This window comes from Talpa occidentalis, unplaced genomic scaffold (genome assembly GCF_014898055.3).
Source record: "Talpa occidentalis isolate TD23 unplaced genomic scaffold, MPIMG_talOcc4v2.1 talOcc4.5, whole genome shotgun sequence".
Lineage (NCBI taxonomy): Eukaryota > Metazoa > Chordata > Mammalia > Eulipotyphla > Talpidae > Talpa > Talpa occidentalis.
This window is the reverse complement of record NW_023604861.1, coordinates 117,523,916-117,537,492: the sequence shown is the minus strand read 5'-3', so window position 1 is coordinate 117,537,492 and position 13,577 is coordinate 117,523,916. Positions and strand designations below refer to the sequence as shown.

General features: G+C 37.7%; 1 protein-coding gene across 1 annotated transcript in view; it reads right to left on the bottom strand.

The window, feature by feature from the left end:
- Window positions 1-13,577, bottom strand: part of ATL2 (atlastin GTPase 2) — a 40,287-nt gene that overhangs the window by 13,545 nt on the left and 13,165 nt on the right. Inside the window, 1 exon segment of the mRNA XM_037528209.1 lies at window positions 5,425-5,669. Within this exon segment, the coding sequence (XP_037384106.1) occupies window positions 5,425-5,669 (245 nt within the window).

Below are 13,577 nucleotides of genomic sequence, written 5' to 3'. Positions count from 1 at the left end.
ATAACCATGAGACTTGTTTGGAATCTGATCCAAACAATCCAAATGTAAGGAAAAAAAGTCTTTTTCAAAATCAACAGGGAAATGTGATTCAGACTGGATATTGTAGTAGATGGTGTTAAACAGGGGCAAACATGATTGTTAGGTGTGATAATAATATTGTGATTATGCCAAAATAATAATAATAATAATAATAGTCATTATCTGTTAGAGACTGTTATTTATGGTGAAAGGATACATTTGACACTTGCTTAAAATATTCCAGAAGAAAAAGGGGGGTAAGGGCATCAAGGAGGAAAATACTGATAGGTAAACTAGGGTTTGCTACACTATTCTATTTTGAGGTTATGTTTAAAATTCTTCACAATGAAATGCTAACCACAGAGCTAAAGTTGTTCATAAGTAATTTGTCTGGAAATATTAACCTAGGTCACAATAAATTAGTTAACTTTAGTCAGATGTCAAGATTCCTATATCCCATACCCTTTAAAGTATTCCACAGAAAAGATTCCTTTGTTTCAGAAATACTTCTAATAGCTTGAACACATACTCCAAAACAAACAGTAAAGCTCAAATCAAGGGTGAGAAAAGATGTTTAAGGTAGGTTCAATAAGGAATGAAGTCGTTTATTAAAAAAGCTGGTATAAATGGGAGGAAAGTATCATCTAGTCCATTACCTAATGTGAAAACTCAGCCTCAAACTTTAAACCATCTATAATTATTAGCCCACAAAACTCCCATCCCCTGTAGTTTACCAATCCAATCAATAACAAAATTCTCTTGGATTCTTTTATGTATGATATTACTATAATATCTCAAAAAAGCCTTTATCTTTAAAGTGATAAATACTAAATTACTTACAAATGAAATAACATCTGAATACGTTGTAATAATAAGAAGGTATTAAATGAGTTAGGGTATGGATGAAAAGAGAGGGATGAAATTGATAATTGCTAAAATTATCAGTGGACATTTATTATACTGTATCTACTTTCAAGTGACTAAAATTCTTTATAATAATAAAGTTTCAAAAAGAAAAAATAGGAAGTGGCCTAGGGGTTAAGTCTCAGCACTATCACAGCTACAGCCTGAGTTTGATCCCCAGGCAGGGAGTTAACCATGTAAGGTGCAGCAGACCTGTCCTGTCTCTCCCGCTTCTCCCCTAAGCAGTTATTTCATTAAATCTGCCTGTTCTTCTCCCATTGTCTCTGGTGAATCCTCTCACCTCCTGCTACATCCCAGTTCGCGTATGCATAAATAAATAAAAATAAATCTTTTTTAAAAAATAAAAGGACAAAATATGACAGAAAAGTCAAAGCAAGGCTGTACAGCATTAAGAATGCTTTATCTAACAGCTGGGACTACATTAAATTAAAGAGCTGCTGCCCAGCAAAAGAGACAATAACCAAAACAGAGAAACCCCACCGACTGGGAGAAAACTTTTGCACACAACACTAACGATAATGGACTGATCACAAAAATCTACAAAGAGCTGATGAGACTCAACAAAAACAAAATAAATAATCCAGTCAAAAAATGAGCAGAAGAGCTAAAGAAACTTCTCTGAAGAGGAAATGCAAATGGCCAACAGGCATATGAAAAAATGTTCAACATCACTTGTAACCAGGGAAATGCAAATCAAAACTACAATGAGATACCATCTCACACCAGTGAGAATGGCACATATTAAAAAAACTAGCAACAACAAATGTTGGCGAGGGTGTGGAGAAAAAGGAACTCTCCTGCACTGCTGGTGGGAGTGCAAACTGGTCCAACCACTATGGAGAGCTGTGTGGAGATTTCTGGACCTACTAAACATAGAACTTCCATATGATCCAGCAATTCCACTCCTAGGTATTTACCCAAAGGACGCAGAAACATTAATTCCAAAGAGCACCTGCACCCCTATGTTTACAGCAGCTCTATTTACAATAGCTAAGCTATGGAAACAACCCAAATGCCCGAAAATAGATGACTGGATCAAGATGTGGTATATATACATAATGGAATATTACTCAGCAATCAAAAAAGATAAACACATGCAATTTGCAGCAACATGGATGGAGCTGGAAGGGATCATGCTCAGCAAAATAAGCCAGAAAGAAAAAGAAAAATACCGGATGGTCTCACTCATAGCAGGAATTTAGAAAACCTAAATAAGGGGCCAGGAAAAAGACTAACTATAATAAAGAAAAAATCAAAATCAACAAGTAACTGTAAACACACTACGGTGGGGTTGGGGGGTGGGGGCAATTGTATGGAGAATATAACCAAAATGAAAATGCATACATTGTGCAAAAATGAAAAATGATGTAAGAATTATATATTTCTTTAAAAAAGAATGCTTTGTCTAGAAAAGTTCAACTAGCAACTATCACTATTACTTATTTTCAAAATATCCCACATTAACTTTTATACACATTTATACAACTTAATTATACTAAATTAACTTTTAACCTTTCTAAACTGACTCCTACAATTGAAACTATTTTTTACATGAAAATTTGATCAGCATTTTTCTGACTTCCTATTGACACTGCAATAACCTACTTCACTGTGGAAGCAGTGAGTCACAAAAATCGGCTTCCTAAAAGGTATGAGATCAAATCAAACATCCTATGACAGTTAAATGGATAAATAAAATCCAGTATAATCACTGTAGTGGCACATTAAGATAACAAAAACGCAAAACCATGAGTACATTTCATAGACAAAATGTTAATGAAGTAAAATCAAACACAAACCCCAATTGTGTAATTTCACTTGTGTGAAGTTTAAAAATAGGCAAAACTAGTCCACATAGAGGGAGTTTACAATATCGGTCACCTTTTGGGGGTAGATACTAAAAAGGAGGAATATAAGGGGGAGAGGAGTGGGGGCATTTCTTATATTATCATCTGGATAGGGGTGATACGGGTGCACACATACATACAATTTCATCAAGCTGTATACAAGATCTGTGCACTCTTCTGCATGTAAATTCTACTTCAAAGGAAAATTTAAACAAAGGAAAGATACATTTGCCTCAACTCCACCCCCAATTAACCAAGTCAGCATTAAAAAGGAAAAGGCATAGAATACTGACTATACACAAATATTTTAGAGTGAGAAGTTAATCTCTCTGCCACCGGCATCATCAATTCTGTCTCCCATTACAGATCTTAATCTCCGGTTATGTGACTGCCCACACATGTGATTTTGTTTTAAAAGACTGACCTAATCAACTTAATAATTCTTACATAAATTGTTATCATTTTTCATTTCGTAACTTTTTGAGAATGACTAGTGTATCATCAGTACTTGAATTCCTGCAGTTTACCTCCTGCCTTGCAGTCATCATGACTGTCATAAGTCAGTCTATATTCTATAAGTCAGAGAGTCTCTATTTCCCAATAAAAGTTTAACTATAACAAAGTATCAATTCAACATAAGAAATTTTATTCTAGAAAAACTTTTAATTCATCTCTCAAGTTTACAAAAGGCTAATTTTTTCTTTCTTCCTGTACTTCAGATAAAACTTAACTTTCCTAATACATGTAGCAATTCAAAAACAAACTGTCCAAGAGACTATTTCACAAGAAAATGAAACCTAAAAACCAGAATTTCCCTAATTAGCAAAAAACTGGTAAAAGTCACAGCATAATCTTAGCTAAAAAAAAAAAAAAAATAGCTAGTGTTTTTGTTTCTATCCAACTGTTATGATCCAAAATTAAAATACTCATCTATTTCTTTTTTAATTTTTTTTTAAAATAGAGGCATGCTTTATTTATTTATTTATTTATTTGTTTGTTTTTGTTTATACATGCACTGGGTACAGTCAGAAGCATGGGAGGGTGAGAGAATTCACCAGAGCCAGAGCAGAGAGCAGAGCAGGCAGAAGGACCGAAGTACACTGCTGAGGGGAGCAGAGGACGGCAGGAGAGGTCTGCGCGCCATGTGGGACCCTCCTCTGGTGGCCGGGGAGCAGCCAGGGATTGAACCGGCGCCGCGGAGGCCGCGGGCAGCTTCGCAACCCAGTGCTCAACCGCTGCGCCACCGGGGAGGCCCAATACTCATCTATTTCTAAATCACAAAATAAAATGTTCACGTTTCACTCCTTTAGTGAACTGCATCCTTGGATGCAGTAACTTGGAGCAATACAGAAGACCTACTAAGTCAGGATGACCCATTGCTTATCTCCTACTTCTTTAGGCAGCCCGCCACCCTCCTAGGCACACAGGGGAATGAAACACATCCAAAGCTGCCCCACTGTTATTTTTCCTTATTGTCATCTCCTAGGAAAAGCATGACCCACCACTAAATTATTATAATTAGTGGCATGCTATCCTAAAAAAAAAAAAAAAAAAAAAAAAACAGTTTGTAATTTTTAATTCACAAACCAGAATAAGATTTATATCAGGAATTCTATAGGGAAATCTTACAAATGAACATTCTAAGCACACTGCTGTTTAGAAACCACTAACTAGGTATATAACCACACTCAGACCATCACAACTTTTCTGTGGCTTCAGTATCTCCCCAAGAAAGGAGAGATTTCACTAGTTCAGAAAGTGACAATACAAGACAGATGTGTGGATGGCTACTCCCACGAAATGATCAGAGGTGGAATCAGAAATCGCACTGGAGGTAAAAATTATCTGTCATTACTAAACAAGTGATCTAAGTTATCTTCCCATTCTAACATCTATTGTCTATGACCAACTTGGAATCAATACATCGCAGTGAACTGATACAATATCCAGAAGTCAGAGTTAAGGAACAGGAGGGGAAAAATCACCTCCTGATACCATTAAAAAGGTGAAAATGTATAGAGAAAAGAAGATATAGACCAATTACTGTATTAGTCATGGGAGCCACAGTAATAAAGAGGTTAAACCAGCCAGGAAATAATGTAATATCAATGAAAGATCACATGTGCTGTGAAAATTGGGAAGATAAATATATATATTAAAAAAAAATTGGGGCTCCCTGGTGGCACAGGGGTTAAAGTGCACTATCAAGCTATCGCCAGCTACTGCAGCAAGAGTTCAATTCCTGGCTGGCCAGGAAGAAACCGACATGGCACAGCAGGACTCTCCTGCCTCGCCAACTGCTAGAGCCCCTAAGCAGTGAATTTCAGTGGATCTGCCTGTTCTGTTTCCTACTCTGTTGAATCCTCTCACCCCCTGCACCTCTGGCTTACACCCCAGTTCTTGTATGCATAAATAAATAAATCTTAAAAAAAAAAAAGTAACAGTCACTGACGATAACTTATTTGAGATACACAGATGTACTTTCACATAGTCTCTTAGTAAACTACTCTTCACCCATTATTGTAGAAGTGACCAAGATAACAACAGGGGAGAAACTGAAACTTTAGGACATTACTTTTAAACAGGATTAGCCGGCATTTTTAAAACTGAGTTCAATTAAAAAAACACTACTTACCTTGTTATACATATATCTAAGCATGAAGTCCAATAGAAATGATTTCCCTTTACGAAAAGCTCCTGCCACGGATACCACTACTATGTTAAGATCTCGTATGTGCTCCTGCAGCAGTATCTTTTCCAAAGCTGCTTCATCAAGCTCAAAGTTATGGTCATCTTCATGAGCAAGAACAATCTGCACTGGACATGGTTTCTTCATAACCTCATCAGAATTTACTAGGTCATCATCTTCATAATCCTCACCTAAAATTAAAAAAGAGAAACGGGTTACATTAATCACTGCACTACAAACTTTTCCTGAAGGATCACAACTGAAGCAAAATTTCAAGTAACATTTCCCTTCCCCCCCATGTGAAAATAATTAAAAAGTGATGTTTAAGGATGCATTAGATTTCTCACTCCCTCTACATTAGGACCAAGAAAACTTATAGAATTTTCCTCTATATATACATGGGTAAACAGCAATACTAACTGTGGCCTCTGTCTCAATTAAACTGAACAGCTAAATTATGGACAGCTGTTCTTGAGCACTGCATTATTCTATAAACAACTCCTGTTACACCAACCATACAGAAACTAGATTCAGAAGGGGAGAAAAATCAATTTCACCTAGAAATTCAGATCCCAATTTTCCCCACAGGTATCACCTAGAAAACTATTCCAGGTAATCATTTTAAACAATGATTAAAACATGTATCTGTGAACTATAAACAGTATTTTTCATTCTGAAACTTAAAGGGCTAAGTTAAAATCTACGAAGTTTCCACGTATTACATGATCTATTTAACAGGTCCCTATTAAGAAAAACATAAGAGTATAGCCTGTCTTATTAAAGCAAAGCACAGGATTGTTTTGTTGGGAGACAATGCTCAGTGAGGTATAGTTACATACCATAGTTTCATATACCTATGGGCTCTTTTTCACCAAACACTAGGCAGTACTTCAAGGTTACAAAGCTCCTTAAAAATAGCTATATAAATGTGTCCTTTACTCATCATGGCACACCAAAAGACAGTAAACTTTACAGAAAAACGTTACTGAACAGGGATAAAGGAGTGAAGAAACAACTACACAACATGTATAGCATGGACAAATTTCTATAGTTTAGGTTTCTGATCTTTAAAAAACACAACTGCATAGTTAGTTCCAGCGGTTATATACCTTGTCTGGCATTCTTCCCTATCAACAGCTTGATATCAAGTAGCAACAAATTATTCCTGGGGACCTTGTCCTCTTATTATCAATTTTTTAAGAGACTCTTCCCTTGAGCCTGTTTACTAAGTGCCAGAGATAATACAGAATCTACTGTGTTTAATACTGTGACAGTCCCTCCTCTCAAGCAGACAACCAGTCACGAGAAGCGGCACATGATTAGGCAACAGTGCAACGACACCTTATGCACATGAAACACTATTCTCGGAGCAAAGATTATAGAGGTACATGAATGGACTTTTAATCTCTTTACAGAAACATTTAGCTTATTTTTTTTTGCAAGACTATTAGAACCTTTACCTTCACATCATATATGTAGCAAAATCTTTATATACATACTGTACTTTGTACATACAATATAGTTAACTATATAGACAGCAAAATCAACAACACTATTTCAAATTGTGCTGCAAACAGTGACAACACAAAATGAAGAGCAAGTAATTTCAAAGGACCATCTTTGGAAGTAAAGGTAGTTAGCAGGTAAATTAAAAGGGTATTACTACTGCCTTTTTCAGTGATATACAGCTATACAGTGATATACAGATGTGCTAAATGAATGCACAAAACAGTAAACTTTTCAGGAAAGGTACAATATAGTTAAAGTAAGGTACAATATTAAAGCTACATATATTGTTAAAATTAATACATCATTAGGTAAGTCCATGAAAATGGCGAAACAGTATACCATCTGAATGGTAAAAAGCTCCAAGCTTAATCAGGGGTGAAGACCATGAACTGGAACACAAACTGCCAAGAGGCCTGTCACAATTTCTCTGTTCCTGTTGTCTCACCTGTAACATGCGGACATGGGGATTATAATAGTACCTATCTCAGAGAGCTGGCACCATGATTAAGAGAGTTGGAGTTGAATATATACAGTTTACAGAAAGCACTACAGGCATTTGTTATTAAAGTAACAGTAATTTTAAAATCTTTACTTAATGCCACAGTCAATTTCAACTGACCAGTATAGCTGTGAACTTGTTACAGGACAGGGAGAGGGGCAGCCCAAGCCCCGCAAACCTGCCTATTCTAAATGGGTTCTGCCATCCGCCGCATCAACACAAAACATAGGAGACTTTAATGGGAAGAAACTTTAATAAAACTAGGAAACAATACAGGTAAGGCAAAGAGTCTAGTTTCTCAATGAAGCACCCAAAGTTACCCATCCCCTCATGGGTAAAAGTCCATCCATATGGGATTGGCCCAGAGCAAGGCCCCAAAGCCTGCCACAAGTCTAAAGCACCTTCCAGTGGGGACCCACAGAAAAGGGCCAGAAACAACTGGACAAGCCCGGAAGGAAAAGAGCAAAATCAACATCAAGATAAAAGCTGCCATGGTCACCTCCCCACGGGTCTCACCCACATCTGTGTCACCCAGTCCACGACCAAAAGGCAAGCGCAGTTTCTTCACGTGTCTCTAGGCTCCATGCGCCTCCTCCAGGTCTCCTTCTGGCTCCATCCTGCTTCCTTCCTCAGTCTCTTCTGCAGCTTCTCTCTTCCTGCTCAGCTCCACCCTTCCTTGGGTGGGGCAGGGAACGTGGAACCTCCCCCTTTCCTGGGGACCACCCTGTTACAAACTGACATCACCAACCATTCGTTAGGCACAAACCAGGGAGCTGTCCTTGATACAACTCTCCTTTCCCTTATCTGTAAATTTAATCAATAACCAAGGTCTAAAATTTGTCTTCATTCAAAATCTCTACTAATGCCACCCCTGTTCCCATCACTGCCATCTTTCTTTCCGAGCAGTACCTAACTGGTCTCCCTGCTTGTCCCCTTCTCTAATCCAAACCAATGTAACCTCCACAGAGCAGCAAACTAAATAATATTACTCTTCTTTTTAATATCACTGTTACAAAGAATTAATAATCAAAATCCTACACATGCCTAGTAAGATCCTGTACTGTCAAATCTCTCCTGCCCCATTTGGTGCTACTCTCCCCTCTGTAAACTACAGATAGACAAACCAACCCTTTTTTTAGATTGTTATGCTATTACTAAGCTCTTTATAAACTCATTTCACTCGTGATAGTCCTCTTCTTGGGATGCTCTTTTCCATGTTGTTCCCCCAATTGATTCATACTTACTCCTTAAGTCTCAGCTTAAATATCATTTCCTTAAGAATACCTCCCCTGAGGTTCCTAACCAATCTTAACCCACCTATAACTTGACTTTCTATAAAAACTCTCCAAGATGCTCAATCTCTGCTTAAAATCCTCAATTAGTTTCACACTGTAACCAGAAAATACAAAGGAAAAAAAGGGATGGGGGGAGAAACTCTTAAGTTCCTTAGCATGCCTCCACAGTCTTTTATGATCTGGCCTCTGCCTCCCCTCGGGGTTCATCTTGTATCACACTACTGTTCAAAAGAAATCTTACTGACTTAGAATAGGTCACACCTGTTTCCCATCTTAGAATTTTGGCCCTATGTTCTCCTCAATCTGGAATGTTCTGTCCCTAGAAATTTAATTTGGCTTTAATTCTTCATCATTTGTGTGTCAGTTCAAATGTCATCTCTTCAGTGTAGCCTTCTTTAATCATTCTGTCTAAATTACAGACCCTTTCTCATCAATTAGACAGGACAGGGTTTTTTTTTTTCTTTTTAAAAGATTTATTTAAGAATACAAGAGCTGGGGTACAGGCCAGAGGGGTAGGGGGTCAGAGATTCACCAAAGAACAGAACAGGCAGATTGACTGAAATACACTGCTGAGGGGAGCAGCAGGTGAGTCAGGAGAGGTCTGCTACGCCATGTAGACAACTGCTCCCTGGCCGGCTGGGGAATCGAACTTGTGCTGGAGTGGCTGCAGACAGCTTGCATCTTAACCCCTTGCACCACCAGGGACGCCCTAGCCAAGACAGGTTTTTTTTTCCCACAGACCTTCCAAAATCCAAAGTAACTTTTTCATTTGTTTACATGTGTACCATGTATCTCTCCCAGATTCCCAAGATGTGTGTGCCACAAAATAAGGATCTAAATCATCCTGTTGACCAATCTCTCTCCCAGCACCTTGAACAGTATTTGACATGCATGTAGCAGCTGTTTAATAAATAGTTTGTGAAAGAATGAAATGCAAATATTTCACTCAGGAGCTTTACATCTACCCCTTACCTATTTTATAAGCCAATTTTATAATCACATAATTTGTAATGCAAATGCCCGACTTGAGCTTTTAGAGGTCACTTCAAAGAGTGCTAGCTTGAAAAGACATTCCTAGCCACATGACTAAAGAGCCAGGCTGCCTTCCCTACGCGCCACTGAGGCTCCTTTTGTTTCACTTGGCTGATGTAGATAACTGGACAATTGGGGCCACCGTGCCTTATTTTTACCTTTCTCCCTTCCCCTCACTTTAAATTCCCACTTATTTTTTAAATTCACCAATAAAGAGTTAGCCTGAAAAACCCTAGGTCTCCACCTTTGAACCCAATAAAAGCAGGACCCTCGGGCCATGCTTATGCTATCTACTCTTCCCTCTGCAACCTCACCTTCTCCCTCCAGCCTCACCTGTGGCCCTAAGTGTGCTATGTAATCTCCAGATCTTATAATAAAGCTTTATTGTTTTTGAAGTTTCCTTATGGTTATTGCTAAAAGGCATCTTGCAATCACAGTAAGAACCACACAGAACAGTCCAGCCACAACACTGGTATTGATAGGCTAAAATGGCACACCAATCTATATAGAAAATGGTGGTTTTATTTCCATTCTTCATTGCCAAGAAATTACTGGAAAGGGAATGGTAGATTTCTGTCTTCAAATACATGTTCCCAAATCACTGTTCCAAGTCAGTTCTCCCACTCCAGTCCAAAAAGGGATCTTTCAAGTTCAAAGCTAAAACACACCTACAGACAACTGTTCAGCAAATATTTCTCCATACCTTGACACTAAGTACACATAGTAACCTATTTCCAAAAAGGTCTATAAAGAGTCACCTGGCACCTATCTTCAGAAAAAGATCACTAGTTGCCAGAGGTTGGGGAAGGGAAGGAAGAAGTGATGAAGAGGTAGAGCACGAAAGATTTTTAGGGCAGTGAAACCATGATGTTGTAATGGTAGATTCAAGTCCATGTATTTGTAAAAACCCACAAAACATACAACCCCAAGAGTGAATGAACCCTAACATAAGCTATGTACTTTGGGTGTTAATGATATTGTTATAGGACAGGGAGAAGGGTAGCCCAAGCCCCGCAAACCTGCCTATTCTAAATGGGTTCTGCCATCCGCCGCATCAACACAAAACATAGGAGACTTTAATGGGAAGGAACTTTAATAAAACTAGGAAACAATACAGGTAAGGCAAAGAGTCTAGTTTCTAAATGAAGCATCCAGAGTTACCCGTCCCCTCGTGGGTAAAAGTCCATCCAAATGGGATTGGCCCAGAACAAGGCCCCAAAGCCTGCTACAAGTCTAAAGCATCTTCCAGTGGGGACCCACAGAAAAGGGTCACAAACAACTGGACAAGCCCGGAAGGAAAAGAGCAAAATCAACATCAAGATAAAAGCTGCCATGGTCACCTCCCCACGGGTCTCACCCACATCTGTGTCACCCAGTCCACGACCAAAAGACAAGCGCAGTTTCTTCACGTGTCTCTAGGCTCCATGCGCCTCCTCCAGGTCTCCTGGCTCCATCCTGCTTCTTTCCTCAGTCTCTTCTGCAGCTTCTCCTCTTCCTGCTCAGCTCCACCCTCCCTTGGGTGGGGCAGGGAACCTCCCCCTTTCCTGGGGACCACCCTGTTGCAATATGTCAATGAATTTTCATCAACTATAACAAAAGTACCACTCTCCCGTGGGATATTGACTGTGGGGAGGTTGTAAACATGCAGGGACAGGGACTATAAGGAAACTCTCTACTTTCTACTCAATTTTTTTGTGAATCTGAAGCTTCTCTAAAAAATAAACTATAAAAAACAAAAAGACATCTGTCTTTGTAATTGATGTTTAATCATACTTGATCATAAATCCACCAAATCCATACATTAACATGTATTCAAACTGTAAAATTCAGGACTGACCTAGATCCATCAACGAACTTCAAGCTTAATTATAAGCTAAAACAATAAAAATCTGCATTACAGTAAACTGTTACTAAAGTTAGATTACATCAATCCAAAACTAAACTTGTAGCAAGAGAAACAGCTACAATGGCTCACTTTTTAAGAGCAATGAAAGTATATTTTATTCCAAATAAAAACTTGAAATAAATTTTTTATGGAAAGCAACTGAATTCAGTTTACTCAGTCCATTTACAAAAATGAGTCATTCAACAAAAGCAAAGTAATGTTTTGATGTCTGGTTCTTCGACGCAACACTTATACAATAAAAGCTGTATCCAAGTTATCAAAAGTTTGTTCTAGCATACATTTTTAAAAGGGTTAAAAAGATTATTCCATGCTAAACCTATTTCTAGGAAATTATACATAGACTCCAACAAAGATACACAACTTGTTTACCAGTGTTATTTATGGTAGTAAAAATTAATGTTGAGTGTCTAAAAACTGGAGAATGGCCCAATAGTAATTTTAATGGTATATTGACATATAATGCAACTTAAACACACATATACATATTTAAGAAACTGGATATTTTTTTTTAAAATCAACATAAGATAAATGGAAAAAAGCAATCACAAAGTACTACAGGTTATGCCCAATTCTGTTTTGCTTATTTTTTCAAAACCTAGGGAGGAAAGAAAATATCAAAAAACCATTTGGGACTTCTTCCAATCACAAGTAACTGCAAAAACTGTGCAATCTGTGAGGCAGAACACAGTGAACAGGAGCTGTGCAGAAGTGGAGATCAGACGTCCTTGGCCAAGCAAGAGTAATAAGATTCAAAGGTGCAGAAATACCACCACACAAGGTTTATACTAATTTACTACTGTAAAGTAGTAAACAGCTAATCCAGGGATAAGAAAGAAACAGATACAAGTCCAGAAGTCTAAACACCACTGGGACATTCTGGCCCAGTCACAGGACAGAGATCTTATGAAACACCCAAAAAGACCACATCTTAGAATTAAGGACTACTGTAGAGTAAGACCCACTAAAGGTCAAACAAACAATGCCTAATAACAAGACATGCAGAGACAATGTGGAGATTTAGGAGTGTTTCCTCCAAGTTAAGAGTTGCCTCCAAATCTTCCAAATTGGACACTAACAAAGCATAAAACCAAGCCCACGAATGGTCAAGAGCAATCAGAAATTAAACTACTTACCACAATAAAAACTAACAGAATCCAAAACACTCAGTTATCAAATATAACATCAATATTATTAGACATGCAAAAAAAGAGGAAAATGTGGCCTGACAGGGGGGAAAAAAGCAGTTCATAAAACAATGCTGCAATGGCCCTGATGTTAGAAAGTAGCTGAAAGTACAAGTTAGGAAGAAAGGTACACTATACATATACCAGTGCTGACGTAGCTACATGAATATCAAAGTAGACTTCACAACTAAAAGTATTACTAGATCCAACATGGCAATCAAAGAAAATGCGTAAACATCAAAAAGACATAATAATCCTAAACAAGTGATCAAAAATACCTGAAACAAAAGATTCAGAGAACCAAAAGAAAAAGACAAATGCATAATCATACTTTGAGACTGAACAATGCTCCCTGAGTAATTGATAGAGACTCCAAAATTACCAATAAAAATATAGAATCGCCAATCCTGTCCACAAGAACTATGACCCACGTGTATAATTTTAAGTTTCCTGCATTCACATTAAAAAGTGAAAAGAAACAAATATTTTATTAACCCAACATATCTACATATTGTCATTTCAACTCGTAATCAATATTTTTAAATTAAAATATTTATGTTCTTTTTATTTTGAAATCTGTTTTTTTTACACTTACAGGACATCACAATTCAAACACTAAATGTTTATCAAAAATATGATACTTAAAGTAGTTCTAAACATAAAGTTTTCTTTAC